We start from the raw sequence: 14,704 nt of genomic DNA, 5'->3' as shown, positions 1-14,704 counted from the left end.
TTTGTCCAAGTTTTACGAACATTCTTAGAGATTACAGCGGAACATTACTCGCGCCGCGCGGCGGCTTGGAGTCGCCACACGATTTCGCTCGTCTTGAAATATTTCATTGCGAGTCGATCGAAAAGAAATTTGATGGGAAAGTTTGAAATTGATTTGAAATTCTTATCGAGGTAATAACGGGGGGAAAATATACTCGGGGAATAATAGGGAAAATAGATAAAATTATACTGTAAATCTACCTTTGGGAAACATAGAATGTTATATATAGAATTGTTTTTAGTCGCATTTAAAATTCATTGGTACCGAAACGATACGAGACTTCATTTTGGAAACGAGGAAGTGAAATTGAACAGGATAAAAATTCTAATTGTTCTACGCCGCATTGTGTACTAAATGGAGCACCATTTTGGAGTTGTCCAAATTTTAATACATTGTAACGTAACTTGTTGAAAATACATAGCACTGTTCTTTAAATATGTGTAAAATAATCAATTTTCTAAAGGAGGGTGTTAAAAAATGTTCTATTTTTGACTTCGTTTGAAAATGAAACATTCATGCAGGATCTTTTACAGTGTCTTCCAAGGATCCAAAAATGTCCATATCTCTTTGGAACGATGGAAAGTTGTCAAAAATAAGTTCAAAGTATGAATACGATGATACGAACCTCTAATCGTTTATGTAGGAAGAAATTAGAGTATTATTGTAACTTAAAGGGGATTTAACATTATTGTTAACGATAGAAATGCTTTTCTATTTTTTATTCGCAAAACAAATTAATAACCGACTTTTGGACCATTCTATGCGATAACTCAATTTGATATTCCATGTTGGGTATTAAACTCAATCTTCCCTAATTGATGTCTCGCGATTGACTCAGGAAGTTCGATTGATATCTTACGAGTTTTATTTCCTATTAATGTACACGTTCGATTGCTACATACAGAAAACGTTTACTTCTCTTTGAAAGTGTTTCCTGACATTCATCAGCATTGCAGATATAGTTATATCGAAGAGGAAATAGACTTAGGAGATCCCCCACCATTCGTACCAACAGGAAGTATGTTTCTCTCGCTCTGTTCGACGATGACTAGTGATAGGATCAAAAATGTCACAAGTACATTTATTATTACGTGGACTCATATTTCCTGTAATCCAACTAAGCACTTTATTAAGGAAAAAACGTTTTCGACTTTGGTTTAGATCCTCTTCGTAGTATAATCGAATAATTGTTAATTTATATTAAAAAGAAATTTGAATTATAATAAGAGTGCACATACGTGTGTATTCTTAAGTAATTAGTAAATTAAAGTATAAAGTTATGTACTTATAAAATGATCATATACAATGATATCTCGGTACGTAAACGTGACACAATACATTTATTAAAAAGAAGGAAAATATTACATTATTCAAGTAAGATTGCAATTTAAGGTTGCACAGTTATAAATTATGTACAGTGGCTCCTCGAGATACGCGGTCTCAAATTACATAGATTCGTTGATACGCGGTTGTGCATCCACTTATGTTTTCGTATAACTTTTGCATGTATATTATTTAGATACTAAATATTATATTCTGTTTTCCAATTTTTTTTTTTATGAAAGAATAGGAGTCAATCTGTTTAAATTTGATCAATTTTTGTAGCTAAAATTGTATACAATATGTATCGTAGAAAGGAAGAAAGATCATTTTTAAAAGAAATTTCGATTCTTATTGGGTTACGTGTTTTTGTTAAACATTAGTCGACTATTTACTTTGTCTCTACTCTTGGTACTACATGTTTCTTAATCTAGGACTAATCTTTCTTTTTTTCTAAAATACATTTGCAAAATTTGACCTGCACGAAAAGCTTTAGAACGAAATAATCCCCTCAAGGACTTACTATATACAAAGTAACTGTTTCTAATTGCATCAAAAAGTGTATAAATAATTTACCATTACACCAACTCCTAGCAGAAAAATAATCTCCGCACATTGTAACAAGAATAGCTAAATATTTCGTAATTCGTACTTACAGAACTGCGTCAGGCTGCCATCTTTGCTTTGAAACACTGACAAACATCAAAATTTTGTAATTGTACTTTTCTCATCCATTTAATTGCATTCTTATCGCAGGTCTAACCCACGATTATAAGTGAATAAATTTACACGGATAAAAACGCGAAAGGTGAACGAACAAACAAGTATAAAAGAAAACTGGTAAATTAACTTTGCAACTACGTTATACAGCGATTTAAAGCACGGCATCAATATTTAAACACGATTAAATGTCGTGTTTCAATCTCTTTTATAATTGAACCAAAGTATTATACTTGGATTTTATCCCAAATACGCACAATATTGATTTTTCTATTACAAGAACGCTTTGACACTTGTATTGCAACCACGGACAGTACTTTCTATAGTCAAAGTAACGCTACAACATTTACTTGAAATTATAATGGTTAATTCTTTTCCAGATTAGCGCAATATGTCGACCGTGGCGTGCAAAAGTCACCGACCACATAAATTGTTCACTTTATCTTACGAAAGCGTGACTTAAACAAATTTCAACTAATATTGGATATAACGACACGATACATGAAAGAAAATTGTATAACGTAACAAACAGACTGTTTATTATTTCTCATGCAATTATTTACAAGATTGCTAAACGAACATGTTCAAACGTTTTCAGCTATTTCAGTTTCGCGGTCAGATCTCTGAATATTAACATACGAGAAATGTAGCACAGAATTAGTAGAATCAGTTAATACACGTCATCCAAACCGTAATATGGCGAAAACTTTCCCGTGAGATTGCTGTCGAATTATTAATCGGAAAATTTAAATAAATTACGTGTTTATGTAAATCGTGCAAGACACGTTACAAACGTGGAACGAATCGATCGTGTTGATAAACGCAAATTAATTACAGGCATATAAAACATAGTTATGGATACTTCGGATGAATTAAGAAGAAAATCTTGCCAATGTTTCATCATTGCATAGTAAAGAGGCCTTTACACGATACTTCAAAACCGAATGGTGAAAACTGAAAATGTAAAGGGATGCAACAGAAATGATTTCACACGGTTTATTACTGGCTAACCTATTTTTAAATATTCAAAGGTTGAAAAAACCAAGGCTTTTTCTAAACGTGTGTGAAAAATATTGAAGATAACGAGAAATTCGTTTCCTCCTCTAAATAAATTTATCCAGTGGAAAAATATTAGCAACCCTCCCTTTGCCTCTCCATTCGCCAGTTGATAATTTCAAATTTTATATAGAATTCTTGTATCATAGAATCTTATAAATGGGTAAAATGTAGATTTTCAAGCAAAGAGTTACTGCAAAATTATGATTTATTTTACTAGTCACTGTTATTGGAATTAATTTTTAAATATCTAATCTTACCACATTAATCTGCTGATTTACAATAGATATGCGTTTATTGTGAGCTTACGCCATTTTTCCGATACTGTAAAAGTAATATAAGTATACTACTGAAGATTATCAAAAATAAATTCTCCCTTTCATAGAAATATAAAGAAAGAATAATTTTATTTTCAAAATTAATATAGAGGACTCTACGAGTTTATCGCAATTTTGGGTAAAAGTTTTGGTCGGGATAAAATCATGACAACCGCTTGATTTATTACGCATATACTGAAAATTCTAGTTGAATAAAAGGACGCCGCGAAAGGGAAACATTATACGGAATAGGCAATTCCAGGTACGTTACTTCCTTAAATTAATATAGGCTCTAGTACCTACCGATTTCAATTGTATTGTAGACCTCATTGAAAATATATAACGTGAAATGAGTATGATCGGCCGACCGTAGCAACGGAGCTCGTGGGTCAGTTACCTGAAACTCGCTACGTCTTTTAACAGCTCATTGAGATGTTAATTATGAAATGGCCCCCTGGGAATTACTTCGTAGAGGAAGCTCGAAGTATGAGAACACTTTCCTCACGGATTTTTAATCGATGCACTTCGACTCGAAATTTGCAAAATAAGAATTTCTTTACGATTTTCACAAAAACGATTGCTCGTTTCGAAAGAAAATATATATCGGGGAGTTAAACATTCTCGAAGAAACCAAAAGAAAAAGGAATTCGACAGGGTTGATAATTCTGAAGATAAAAATCATTTTGTGGAAAAATAGGGAAAATTGCAATCTTCGATGTCCTGTGTATTTGAAACAAATTCGAAACCACTGAAATGATAAATCGCACTTCTTCTAATTTCACATAGATTGCAACTATTTCAATTTCGATTATAAAAACTTATCGATTCGGCGTGGAGTACTCACTCGCAAACTCGATGCACTAATGTATTAATACATCGACAGATGAATTTCCAACAGATTAATTACCATGAATTAGCAATGCCTTCTATTCGTCGGTTTGCGAGAAACAATTCCTTTCCACAATTTCCCAAATATATTTTACAAACATTTCTCCGATACTTACCTCGTGAAAATTTGAAAGTCAGACGAACGAAGCACGTTAAAATGAAAATTACCCATCTCCTCTGGAAAGGAAGGAGACGAGCGTGTATCCAACCCCAACAATAAATTATACATATTAAACAATGAATTATTTTTTCTTTCAAAGGCATTGAACCGTGTCTTCGTTTCTTTTCATTTTCAAAAACAGAAACAAAGAGTGTACAATAACCCGATCCATGGGTGCGTATTGCTTGATGTTCGTACACAGTCTGGAAGGAGAAGGATCAGACGATGGAGCAAATAGATCGTACAACACCAAGTAATCTTGAGAATAAATTAATATATTTGAAATGAATATACGGTAGATACTGTCTCGCATCTCAGATTTTATGGCATCTCGTAACATCCCCCTCCTCTCTCTCTCTCTCGCTCTTTCTCTCTCTCGCTCTCTTTCTCTCTCTCTCTCTTCCTCTCTCCCTCACTCCCTCGTTCCTTTATCGATCTCGTTCCTCGCAAATGCAAGCTCGCGCAACACGAAAGGACGAGATCCAGGCTCAATTTTTTTTTTTGTACCGCGTCTTTATTCTCAGCTTCTCGCTCTGCCTAGATCTTTATTTCTATATACACGTGCGCCAGGCGAAATCTCTATTGCTTTAAATAATATCCGCGACTCGACGAACACTGGGGTATCGGCTACGTGAATTAAATAAAACGAATCGTCCATACTTCGAGCTATTTACATTAAATACACGCGCAGTCTGTCGCTCTCGCACCCATTCTCGCTCCCATGCACTCGCGCACGCACTCTTTCTCACTTTCTCTCTTTCTCTATTTCTCTTTTTCTCTCTCTCTCTTTCTCTCTTTCTCTCTTTCTTTCATTCTCTCTCTCTCTCTCTCTCTATCTCTCCCCGTTCTCCTTATCTAACGAAACGTTCCAGATCCGATCGCCGGATAACTACATACATCGCGTACGACGAACAAAAAAAACCGTCCGTGTTTATTGCACATTCTCGTTTCTATCGGGATAAAGGAGGGAATCGAACACGCAAGGACAGACTCATCATCGCTCACGCACTCGATGCAGATATGTCGAAACTGATATAAGCCTTCCTTTATTCAGTCAGCGAGTTCATCGCCATTCTCCTGGATGGAGTCAACTACGAGCCACTCGACCCGTCGCAAGGACTCGCTCCTCCACGGTGGAGACCCTGCTGCATTGGGTAATAAACGCAACCTCGAACTCGATAATCGAAGACCTACAGCGTTTGCCTCGTAACGCGTTCCTTCTCTTCGTTGTGAATCGTCTGAAAATTGATTCCTGTTTCGCGAGCAATTGAACGTCCAGCAGCTAACCGTAATCGAACCCTTCGTCACTTTTTCGTTAATCGAAAAATTCCAGTCCTTGCGAATAATCAAGATCTCGGTTCATTCGGTACGTTCGTGGAACTCTTCGGCGAACTATTGAGAGATTCTCGTCCCCGTTTCTCGAAACGCAATACTACGATGCTACTCTACAGTGTCTTCTCGTCCTTCAGCAATCGTCTCGTTGTTCTCGATAGTGTGCTCGTGACAGAGTCATCGCTTCGTTGTCGATCGAACGCCCGAACTTGTCCACGGTTTTCGTTCATCGTCAGACTTCGACTGAGAAACCGATATCCTGGATTACTACGCCGTGGAGGGTGAAGTGGGCACCGAGATCGGTGACGTGGGACTACTGGACTCCCTTCCGTTCGACAAGGTGGGCGTCGAGGCTCTGCACTCGTTGTGGATCCCTGGGGTGCTGGTTCTGTTATTGCCCAAGAGGCTGTCGATGGAGAACGGGTTCAGTCTCTTCCTCTCCTCCCTACCTTTCACGGACAGATCTATACTACTACTCTGAACCTCGTCCTCGCTGATCTGTTGCCTGATCGGTGTCCTCTCGGGATTGCCGTTGTTGTTCGTTGTTTGACGCGTTCCACTCGCGTTGTTGATGTTCACCAGCTCCCTTCTTCTCTCCAGAAGGCTCAAGCCCCAGTGATGGATACCCTCCTGATGGTTCAGGTGATCCAGACTCAGGCTCGAGTTGGGGTTCTGGAGATTGCCGGCTACCTGGTTCACGCTCCTTCGTGGATCGTTTTGCTCGCTGGCGTTGCTGGATAACCTCGGATAACATTCACCGTCTATGGAACCGTCCGCGGCTGAATCCACCCTCTCGCTACCGCTTTCGCTACAAGAATCCAGACCGCCCACGACATCGATTTCCTCGTTGGCGTCGTTCCCGGAACCCGACACGCTGCTGCTCTCGTTGTTGTTGCTCAAGTGACCGAAGGAACCTCCCAAGGCGCCGTTCAGAGAGTTCCCGCCGGACGCTGCCGCGCTTCGCGATTCCCACTCGGCACGAAGTGTCGACAGATCGACGGTGATTCCCTGAAATCAGAACGTCGTGGTCTTTGGTCTGCTTCTTTCCGCTGCTGGGTCTGCAAGTTCGTTAGCGAGGGGAAGAGAACCGGATCAGACTGCTCTACTGGGATTTCAACCTGGTGTTTTTACCTCGACGAAAGACAGTCGCTCTACGAAGTGATCCGTCATTGTGGAAAATGGCTCTGGTGATAGAAGCTTCTCCGATCAATGTTCTAAAAGATTTTTTCCGCATACGAGTTCAATTGTTCAGAATCTTTAATTATTGCTGGTCGTTTGTGTATACGTATGACGTCCGAACGACTGGCGAAATAAAATCTTTAGGACATCGGATGGGAAAGCTTCTAGCGCAGATTGTAATCATTTTGTATGCAAGATTCAAGGATTACGAATTCGTCGACGGATCAATTACCAGAGCAGTCAGTCGTCAAACTAAAAGATTCATGTACACGTATAATGGTTAAGGAGGTTCTCAGGGGAATATATTATATATTTTGTCATTAAACAGAGTTCATCGTTTTACTAGGCAGCTTTGTCAAATGAAGATTGTCGAAGAGTTTTACATTTTTATAAAATTTGGTTATTACGAACTGTCAGATTTATTATTAAAATGTTTTGAAGAGTATATAATACGCTTAATAAATCGTTTTCTTTTTTAACATCGATGTCGAAACCTTTGTGGTCGACATTTTTGGAAGGTTCTGGTTCTTACCTTTGCAGCTAATTTCCTCTGCTGTCGTTCGAGAGCTTTCAGCAGTTTCTTCTGCCGTCTTTCTCGCTCTTTTCTTCTTAGTTCCTCCGGTGGAATTGGTTCTCCACTGCAGCTCTGAGGGTGAGCGTTGTGTGCCGGCCTACCTGGACCTTTTTTCGTGTGCTCCTTCTTCCTCCATTTTGCCCTTCGGTTCTGAAACCACACCTGGAACCGAGCAAATCGAATTATTCGATCAGCTTCCAGAAGAATTCGAACCGCGATTGACCGATATCTAAACACTAAAGAAACATCGAAATCCTCGAAAAATATTTCTCTTCTAATTAAAAAGAATCAGTGAAGCAACCATCGTAAGTGTTTTAATCATTCGAAGGATTCTTTCCTGAAAAATTCCTAAAATCTTCTCAAGAATAGAACAATAACAGAAAGTATTTCAAGGGCTTCGAATATAGTGAAAGATGAACCATTTTTCAATACTCTAAATATTCCTACAACCCTCTCACTCGGCGAACAGTCAACTCTTTCATTATTTGTAACTTTCTGTTATTGTAAACTCCTGGACAGATGCATTCTTTACTCGAAGAAGTAGCAATTACTGAAGTTCCTTTGTTTCGAGTCATTAAAAACCATTTTTAAGTGTTTTAGTCTTTCGAAGGATTCTTTCCTAAAAAATTCCTAAAATTTTCTCAAGAATAGAACAATAACAGAAAGTATTTCAAGGGCTTCGAAAATAGTGAAAGCTGGGCATATTTCAATATTTTAAATATTCCTGTAACCCTTTCACTCGGCGAACAGTCAACTCTTTCATCATTTGTAACTTTACGTTCGTTTCTGTTATTGTAAACTCCTGAACAGATGCATTCTTTACACGAAGAAGTAGCAATTACTGAAGTTTCTTTGTTCCGAATAATTAAAACCATATTTAAGTGTAACACGTTCGCAACAGTTAAATATCGAAATCACACGAAGTAGCCTACCCCACGCGGAAGGACCAATGACCCCCTGGAGTGTCTTGATTCATGGAGAGTTTCAACACTTTACCCTGCGCTCGCGTGAACGCTCGTGGCGTGAAGCACGATTTAGTGGTGGCGTGAATTTCACCACGCGAGCGAAAGAAAGAAGGAAAGAGCTAAAAGGGGTTGAAAAGGTGGTTGAAAAGGATGAAGACATTAGTTGTGGCTGGAGACCGGTATGCGGCGCTGTTCACACGCGAACTACAGATCAATAGACCCACTCTAACCCTTGTAACACCTTCGTCGCATCACGTGCCCTTGCGAGTTCTTCCGTTTTCTCTCTTGTTTACTTCTCGCTTTCGGGATGAAACGAGATCGAACCGGAGAAAGATCTAATCGACGTACAAGAAGCTGGTCAGTTTTTGATGAAGCTAGCCGAGTTCGATACGAAAGAAAATGGAATTCCGTACGAAGCTTTTTAGCGAGTGCGAATTATCTCATCGCGGAAGAAGTTCCTTTCGAGAAGTTAAACGTACCTTGGAAGCATCCCATTTTCGTTATTAGAAGAAGTTTGATACCTGTATTGTGAAGGATCTTCAGTTTGAAAATTTGTAAGTAAGAATAAGTGAAATTTATCAAATCTGCCAGACGGAAAGTATATAGAAGATTTCTAAATTCTTGAATAAAACCTTCTTGATTGCTAAAAATAATTAAGAGAATGATTACGGATCTAGGAAAGTAAACTACCATCAATTTTGAGATCCGTGCATTGTTCGAAGTATTGAATCATTGCATATAAAAATGAATGGTAGCTGTTTTCTCGATGAAACTGACATTTCTTACAAGAGAGCCAAACTCCTAAGATTTTCAGAAAGCTTCGACTTGGTCGTTCATAGTTTTCAATTAAAATATAACACTTCGATGGAATTTACTAGCCTCGTTGGAATTTCATTGAAGCTTGAATTAGTTTAATTCAAGGAACTATGATGGCTACCAATCGATAAAACAATAAGTCGTGAATTTATTAACGATAAATGTCGTTGCTAAAAATAATAAATAGTGGTAATTATATGTCATACATGCATCGTTTAATTTTATACGGTCATATTATTTACGATAAAGTTTTGTCCATTAATTAAACATATTTTTTCTCCTAAACAATGATAAATTTAGATACAATGCATCACGCCGTTATGCAAAATGATACTTTCCAATATTTATAATTGCTATTATTTTGAAAACGAAATAATAAAAGTTTTGCTACGAAAATGTATGCATACATATAGTATAGGTAAATCAATTTTTGATACCGATGAAAAAGGGAAAGAGTTGAAACGATTAACAGCTGCAAGACATTAAGTCGACAAGCCGGAAACGTTATTTCAGCATTATTACCACTATTCGTTAGAAATTATCACCAACTGATAACCACTAACAAGCTATTATACTGAGCCCTAAATAAACGTGTAACAACTTTTTTCTGCTCGCAGGCTCGCGAGCAAACAAAAAAATTGCTTCAAACCAGAAGATTAGTTCTGAACGCAAGAAAATCTGAAACAACTGTCTAATAAATGTACGATTTACAACTAATCGCAAATTTAAGTCAGCACAACTTTTTCCACTACCGATACTAACTTTTGTACCTATTTGTATTAGTTACCATCTTTTCAATAGTACATTCTTCTCTATACTCATTATTTAGAACAATATTTAAAACATTCTTCGTATATCTGTAACATTAACCCCTTTTATGTTTCTCCGATATACTAATTTCAATTAATTTAATACTCAAATCGATTCAACGTTCATAGAAATTATTGCCGTTTACTCACCATCGGAGCAACATTCCTGAACAAATCGTCTACTATTATTTCTGACGCGTATATTACGAATATAAATTCTTCAAAAAAATTCGACACTAATTTTAAATTACAACAATAATTACCACGTTCATTATCCTCGTTAGTACTCGGCTTCTGTTATGCAGCTTATTATTACACGTTTCCATGTTTGCGTGAAACGACCATTAGTCTTGCATTCTCACAAATCGGTTTACACCAAATGAAACAACAGATCGTGTAGCTCTACGAAATATTGTGTAGCACACAAAACTGCTAATTACACTTGGCGAAGTAATTATTCCTCGAACGGTCTGTCTTAATCGACAGATCTTCCTGTCGAATACTCTGTGATCGTTGTTTCTTTCACGATTCCACATTAAGAGTCGCGTTTTGTTTTTGTTTTTTTTTTTTTTTGTACGAGTACGAATACAAGATTAAAACGTATTCGCGCGCGATTAAAAATACGTCGAATCACGATTGGAAAATTTCTCAATCGTTATCGAAACGCCCACCACTCAATTGCCGATCCCATCTACACCAATCATCCAACAACGACAACAAAATGATCCAAGGACCAGTTCGGAGACGACGTCGTAAAAGATCGTGGAAAAAGAAATGAGAGTCGCTTGTCGTTTTCGATGCAATTGATTTTTAAGCAGCATGCCCGCCTTATCCGTTCCCGTTTCACCGGTTATCTTTGTGTTTTACTTGCGTGCATCGTTTTCGCCCTCACTCTCGTGTCGAGGATGCGACGTGTACAACGTAGACAGGTTGTTCACCAGTTTTGAGTAAATATGTTAATAACACTGTAAGATCGTCGAATGACGCGTGCAACGATAAACGATTAACGAGCGCTGAACATGGCGGTTCATTTGAATATAAACGGGACCATGGTGGACGAGAAAATGGCGCTCGTTGAACACGCAGGGCACATTTAAAGCATTGAAATATGAGTCGAAATGGTTCTCTTCTCGCGTCACGACGACGAGGTTGAAGATATCGTATACCGGAATTAATATGCGCGAACGACTGTACTCCAGTTTCTGTAGGAATCGGCATTACGCACCTCTCTTTCACCGAAGAATTTCAAAACGAAGAATTATTCGAAATCTTAACGATATTGGAAAATATCAATGTTGGATGTAAATATTAAATACACAATAAATATTTATAAAAGTCGAGAATAATGATTTTAGTGGCCTCCCAGCCAAGATTTTGAGCGACTTTATCTATTTTTACACATTTTTCTAAACTGATGAAAATATACACTTCTTTTACGCATTTGTAAAACGATTTAAACATAAACTCTGAAATGTATCGGAATAAAATAATGTAGATAAAAATGAATACAATTTAAAACAGAGTTTTGGAGCGTAAGTCAGATTTTTATATAATTTCTCCGTAATATGAAAAATGAGAACTATTGTATACGGTTTTCGTATTTTTGTTTACGAATTTTGTTTAAATCTAGAATAGGATCAATCCAGATTCCTTTTTTGCTTATGACAAACGTTTTATTTTTATTAACGTTCAAATAAAAACCCTGTTCGGAATAAATTTGAATAGTATTCCAGAATTAACAGAAATACTGCATTATAAAACAGAAATTAAAGTGAATATTACGTCACAGAGAGAAACATAACGGAAACACTTAAATATAAACTTTGATATGTATCGGAATATACTTATAATCGTAATATTATTGTCATTACGATTTATTTTTCATTCTAATTTAATTATACTTAGTTCAATTAAATCTAAATATTTCGTCAAGAAAGATTCAATTTTTCTTTCTTGATAATACGTCTTTGATTCTTACTTATCACATTTGTAAATATAGCTTATTATAGAAAATCTGGAAATATACCCAAAATTAAAATACAAAATTTGGTCATGCTTCGTTAAAGTTGTGGTCAATTTATTGCAGGGGATTGGACAAATTCCATGTCTATAATAAGAAAAAGAAGTTTGTATAATATTTCTATACCCGAAGAGAACCGAACTCGTAACTTGAACTATTATCTTCTTCATAGTTTGCTCGTGTGCGACCAATTATAGAAAGAAAAATTTGATTTCGTAGCAGAGAATAAAAATTGTACATTCTCGGAAAATTATCCCCACCACAGGATCGCCACCGGTTGTTTCGAAGCTACTCCTTGCATAAGCCGACGGTCACACGTGTAAAGCTACACGAGTCTCGAGCTTCTTTTGGCTTCCAGTTGCCGGTACTGAACAGTGTCATCGGTTTATCTCAGCGTGACAATATTTTTTAAAAGCCGCCACTAGCATCCGTGCGTCGCTGGGGTTATCTGACATGAGGATCAACTATCTAATCTGAGGGCTATTCCCGTTCCCGTCCCTTCGAGAAGACACACCGGCTGCGTGACATCGTGTCACCACCAGCTTGGGTTATCTCCGGATCGGTCCTGTCACTAAGGTCACTCGCTTTTCGGCCACACAAAGGGGATAGGTTCCGTTCGCTCTCTCCGAACGGGGAAGCGCGTGTTCCCATCGCGCGAAGTCATTAAATATACAGGGTGTCTCAGAATTTGTAGTACTCGCTTTAAGAGTTAATCGTACACTCTAAAACAATGAAAAGAGTTCGTGTAAGCATACGTCCTATTTGTCTTTGTTTACGCGATACAATCAATTTTGTGTTAGCCAATTGTCTTCATAGGAATTGTTTAAAATCATCATCTTGTATTTCCAACCATACCTGTACACCGTTTGTCACTGATCTATCTTTTCAATGATTCCTGTTTCTCGAGTTTGTTGAGAACCTTGTTTCGTTCTAGTTCGTAGTATTGCATATTTTCAATAGACGTTGCATTCACAGAAGATTTTATATATCCTCACTACGATTTATAAATTTTCTTTACTATTCGCTAAATAATATTACAGACTTTGTTTCCTCTATTAATGTCTCTGTTGGTTCGTTTAAATTACCTGATCTTTATTTTTAATCAGTTTGTTTTTAGTATAATTTTTATATTGGTTTTCATTTGTTCTTCGTAATTATTTGTATTCGCGTGTACATTGTGCACTGTTTCGTAAAGTCATTTTTCTTTCAAAATTGTAGCATTTAAGTTACGAGCACTCAAGTATTGTCTCGGTTTCGCGCGGTGATTTCAATGCATGGTATTACGTGTAACGTCTTTCTCTGCGATCTTCGCTGGTTGGTTTAGGTATTTACATTACAAAGGGTGCTACAAAATGTTCTGTCTGGTATTATATAATAGAATAATTCGAATGATCAATTACTCCAATATAAAACGGTTTTTTTAACGATTTTTTACGGGCGAATTAATAAATATGCGAGAAAGTGAAAGTCATCTTTGTACAGTTATCGGAAAATTATTAATTCAATGAATTATTTTTGGCTTATGCATTGTTTATGGATAAATATTCGAAGTATACTTTATTTCGAAATTTTTATTCCATTCGTTATATTCTTTATTTCGTACAACTATTTTGAAGGAAAAGCTTTTCTTAGGGATATGTAAAATGGAATAAAGCAAATGCTCGTTGAATATATTTCGAATAAATTTGATCGGGATCGAACAATTTCTTCGAGAATATAATTAGCATTAGCTTTTATGCTTTGTAGGTAGAAGTGTTTTTTCCTTCATAAACTTGCATGTAGTGAATATTGCTTTTATGTTAAAAAATATCACATTAATTTTAGAGTCTTTAAATATCTTTGTGTGGCACAGTGAATTGTAGTTTCGAAATGTTGATACCGAGGGGTGGAATAAGCGATTAAAGAATATATGTACTCCTATACTCTACTTCGTTGCTTACGAATTGCTTAATTTTGTGATTTTAAAGCACTCTTTCCCAATTATTTTTTTTTCGTAACGGGCATTACTGAAGTCTTAAATACCAAAATAACTGAATATCTTCGTTCTAATTAAGTAAATTATATATTAAGTAATATCTATACGTAGAAGTGCTTACATTGAGATTGTATCAGTGCAAAGTGAGCAATATGCGCTGGCACATGGCACCTGAAGCGTGTCTAAGCACATAAATATAAATATCTTATCGCGAGAAGAGAACACGAGGGTGGCCTCGTGTTCGATCTGCCGTGAAATTGAGGGTCCACCATTCGTTGGACCTATTGAAGGACACCATCATGTCGTGTTCCCGTATCTGGTGTAGAATTTCGAATGACCGAAAAGGTTGTCGTAGATCTTTTCACATATTTATAATCGAAATCGTGCATCCAATATTAGTAAGGGTGTATCTCTTACGACCCCCCTTGTACCAGCCAAATTTGTTTAAACTTTCAACCAGGATATGATTTATGGACGATCTGAAAGGTAAGGTCCATTTAACGAAGGAAGATTGATTCGTCTTAATGCAAGAAA

At 36.9% G+C, this 14,704-nt stretch overlaps 1 protein-coding gene across 1 annotated transcript in view; it reads right to left on the bottom strand.

Annotated features, from left to right (window-relative positions):
* Positions 1-4,812: 4,812 nt before the first annotated feature.
* LOC143149009 (uncharacterized) overlaps positions 4,813-14,704 on the bottom strand; it is a 68,825-nt gene continuing 58,933 nt past the window's right edge. The window contains exons 3-4 of the mRNA XM_076315959.1: positions 7,544-7,747; positions 4,813-6,840 (exon numbers count right to left, since the gene is read on the bottom strand). Of these exons, the coding sequence (XP_076172074.1) occupies positions 6,100-6,840; positions 7,544-7,747 (945 nt within the window). The 3' untranslated portion in view covers positions 4,813-6,099. The remainder of the gene's footprint in view (positions 6,841-7,543; positions 7,748-14,704) is intronic.

The sequence above is a fragment of the Ptiloglossa arizonensis genome, chromosome 7 (assembly GCF_051014685.1).
Source record: "Ptiloglossa arizonensis isolate GNS036 chromosome 7, iyPtiAriz1_principal, whole genome shotgun sequence".
Classification (NCBI taxonomy): domain Eukaryota; kingdom Metazoa; phylum Arthropoda; class Insecta; order Hymenoptera; family Colletidae; genus Ptiloglossa; species Ptiloglossa arizonensis.
This window is presented reverse-complemented; position numbering and strand designations above follow the sequence as displayed.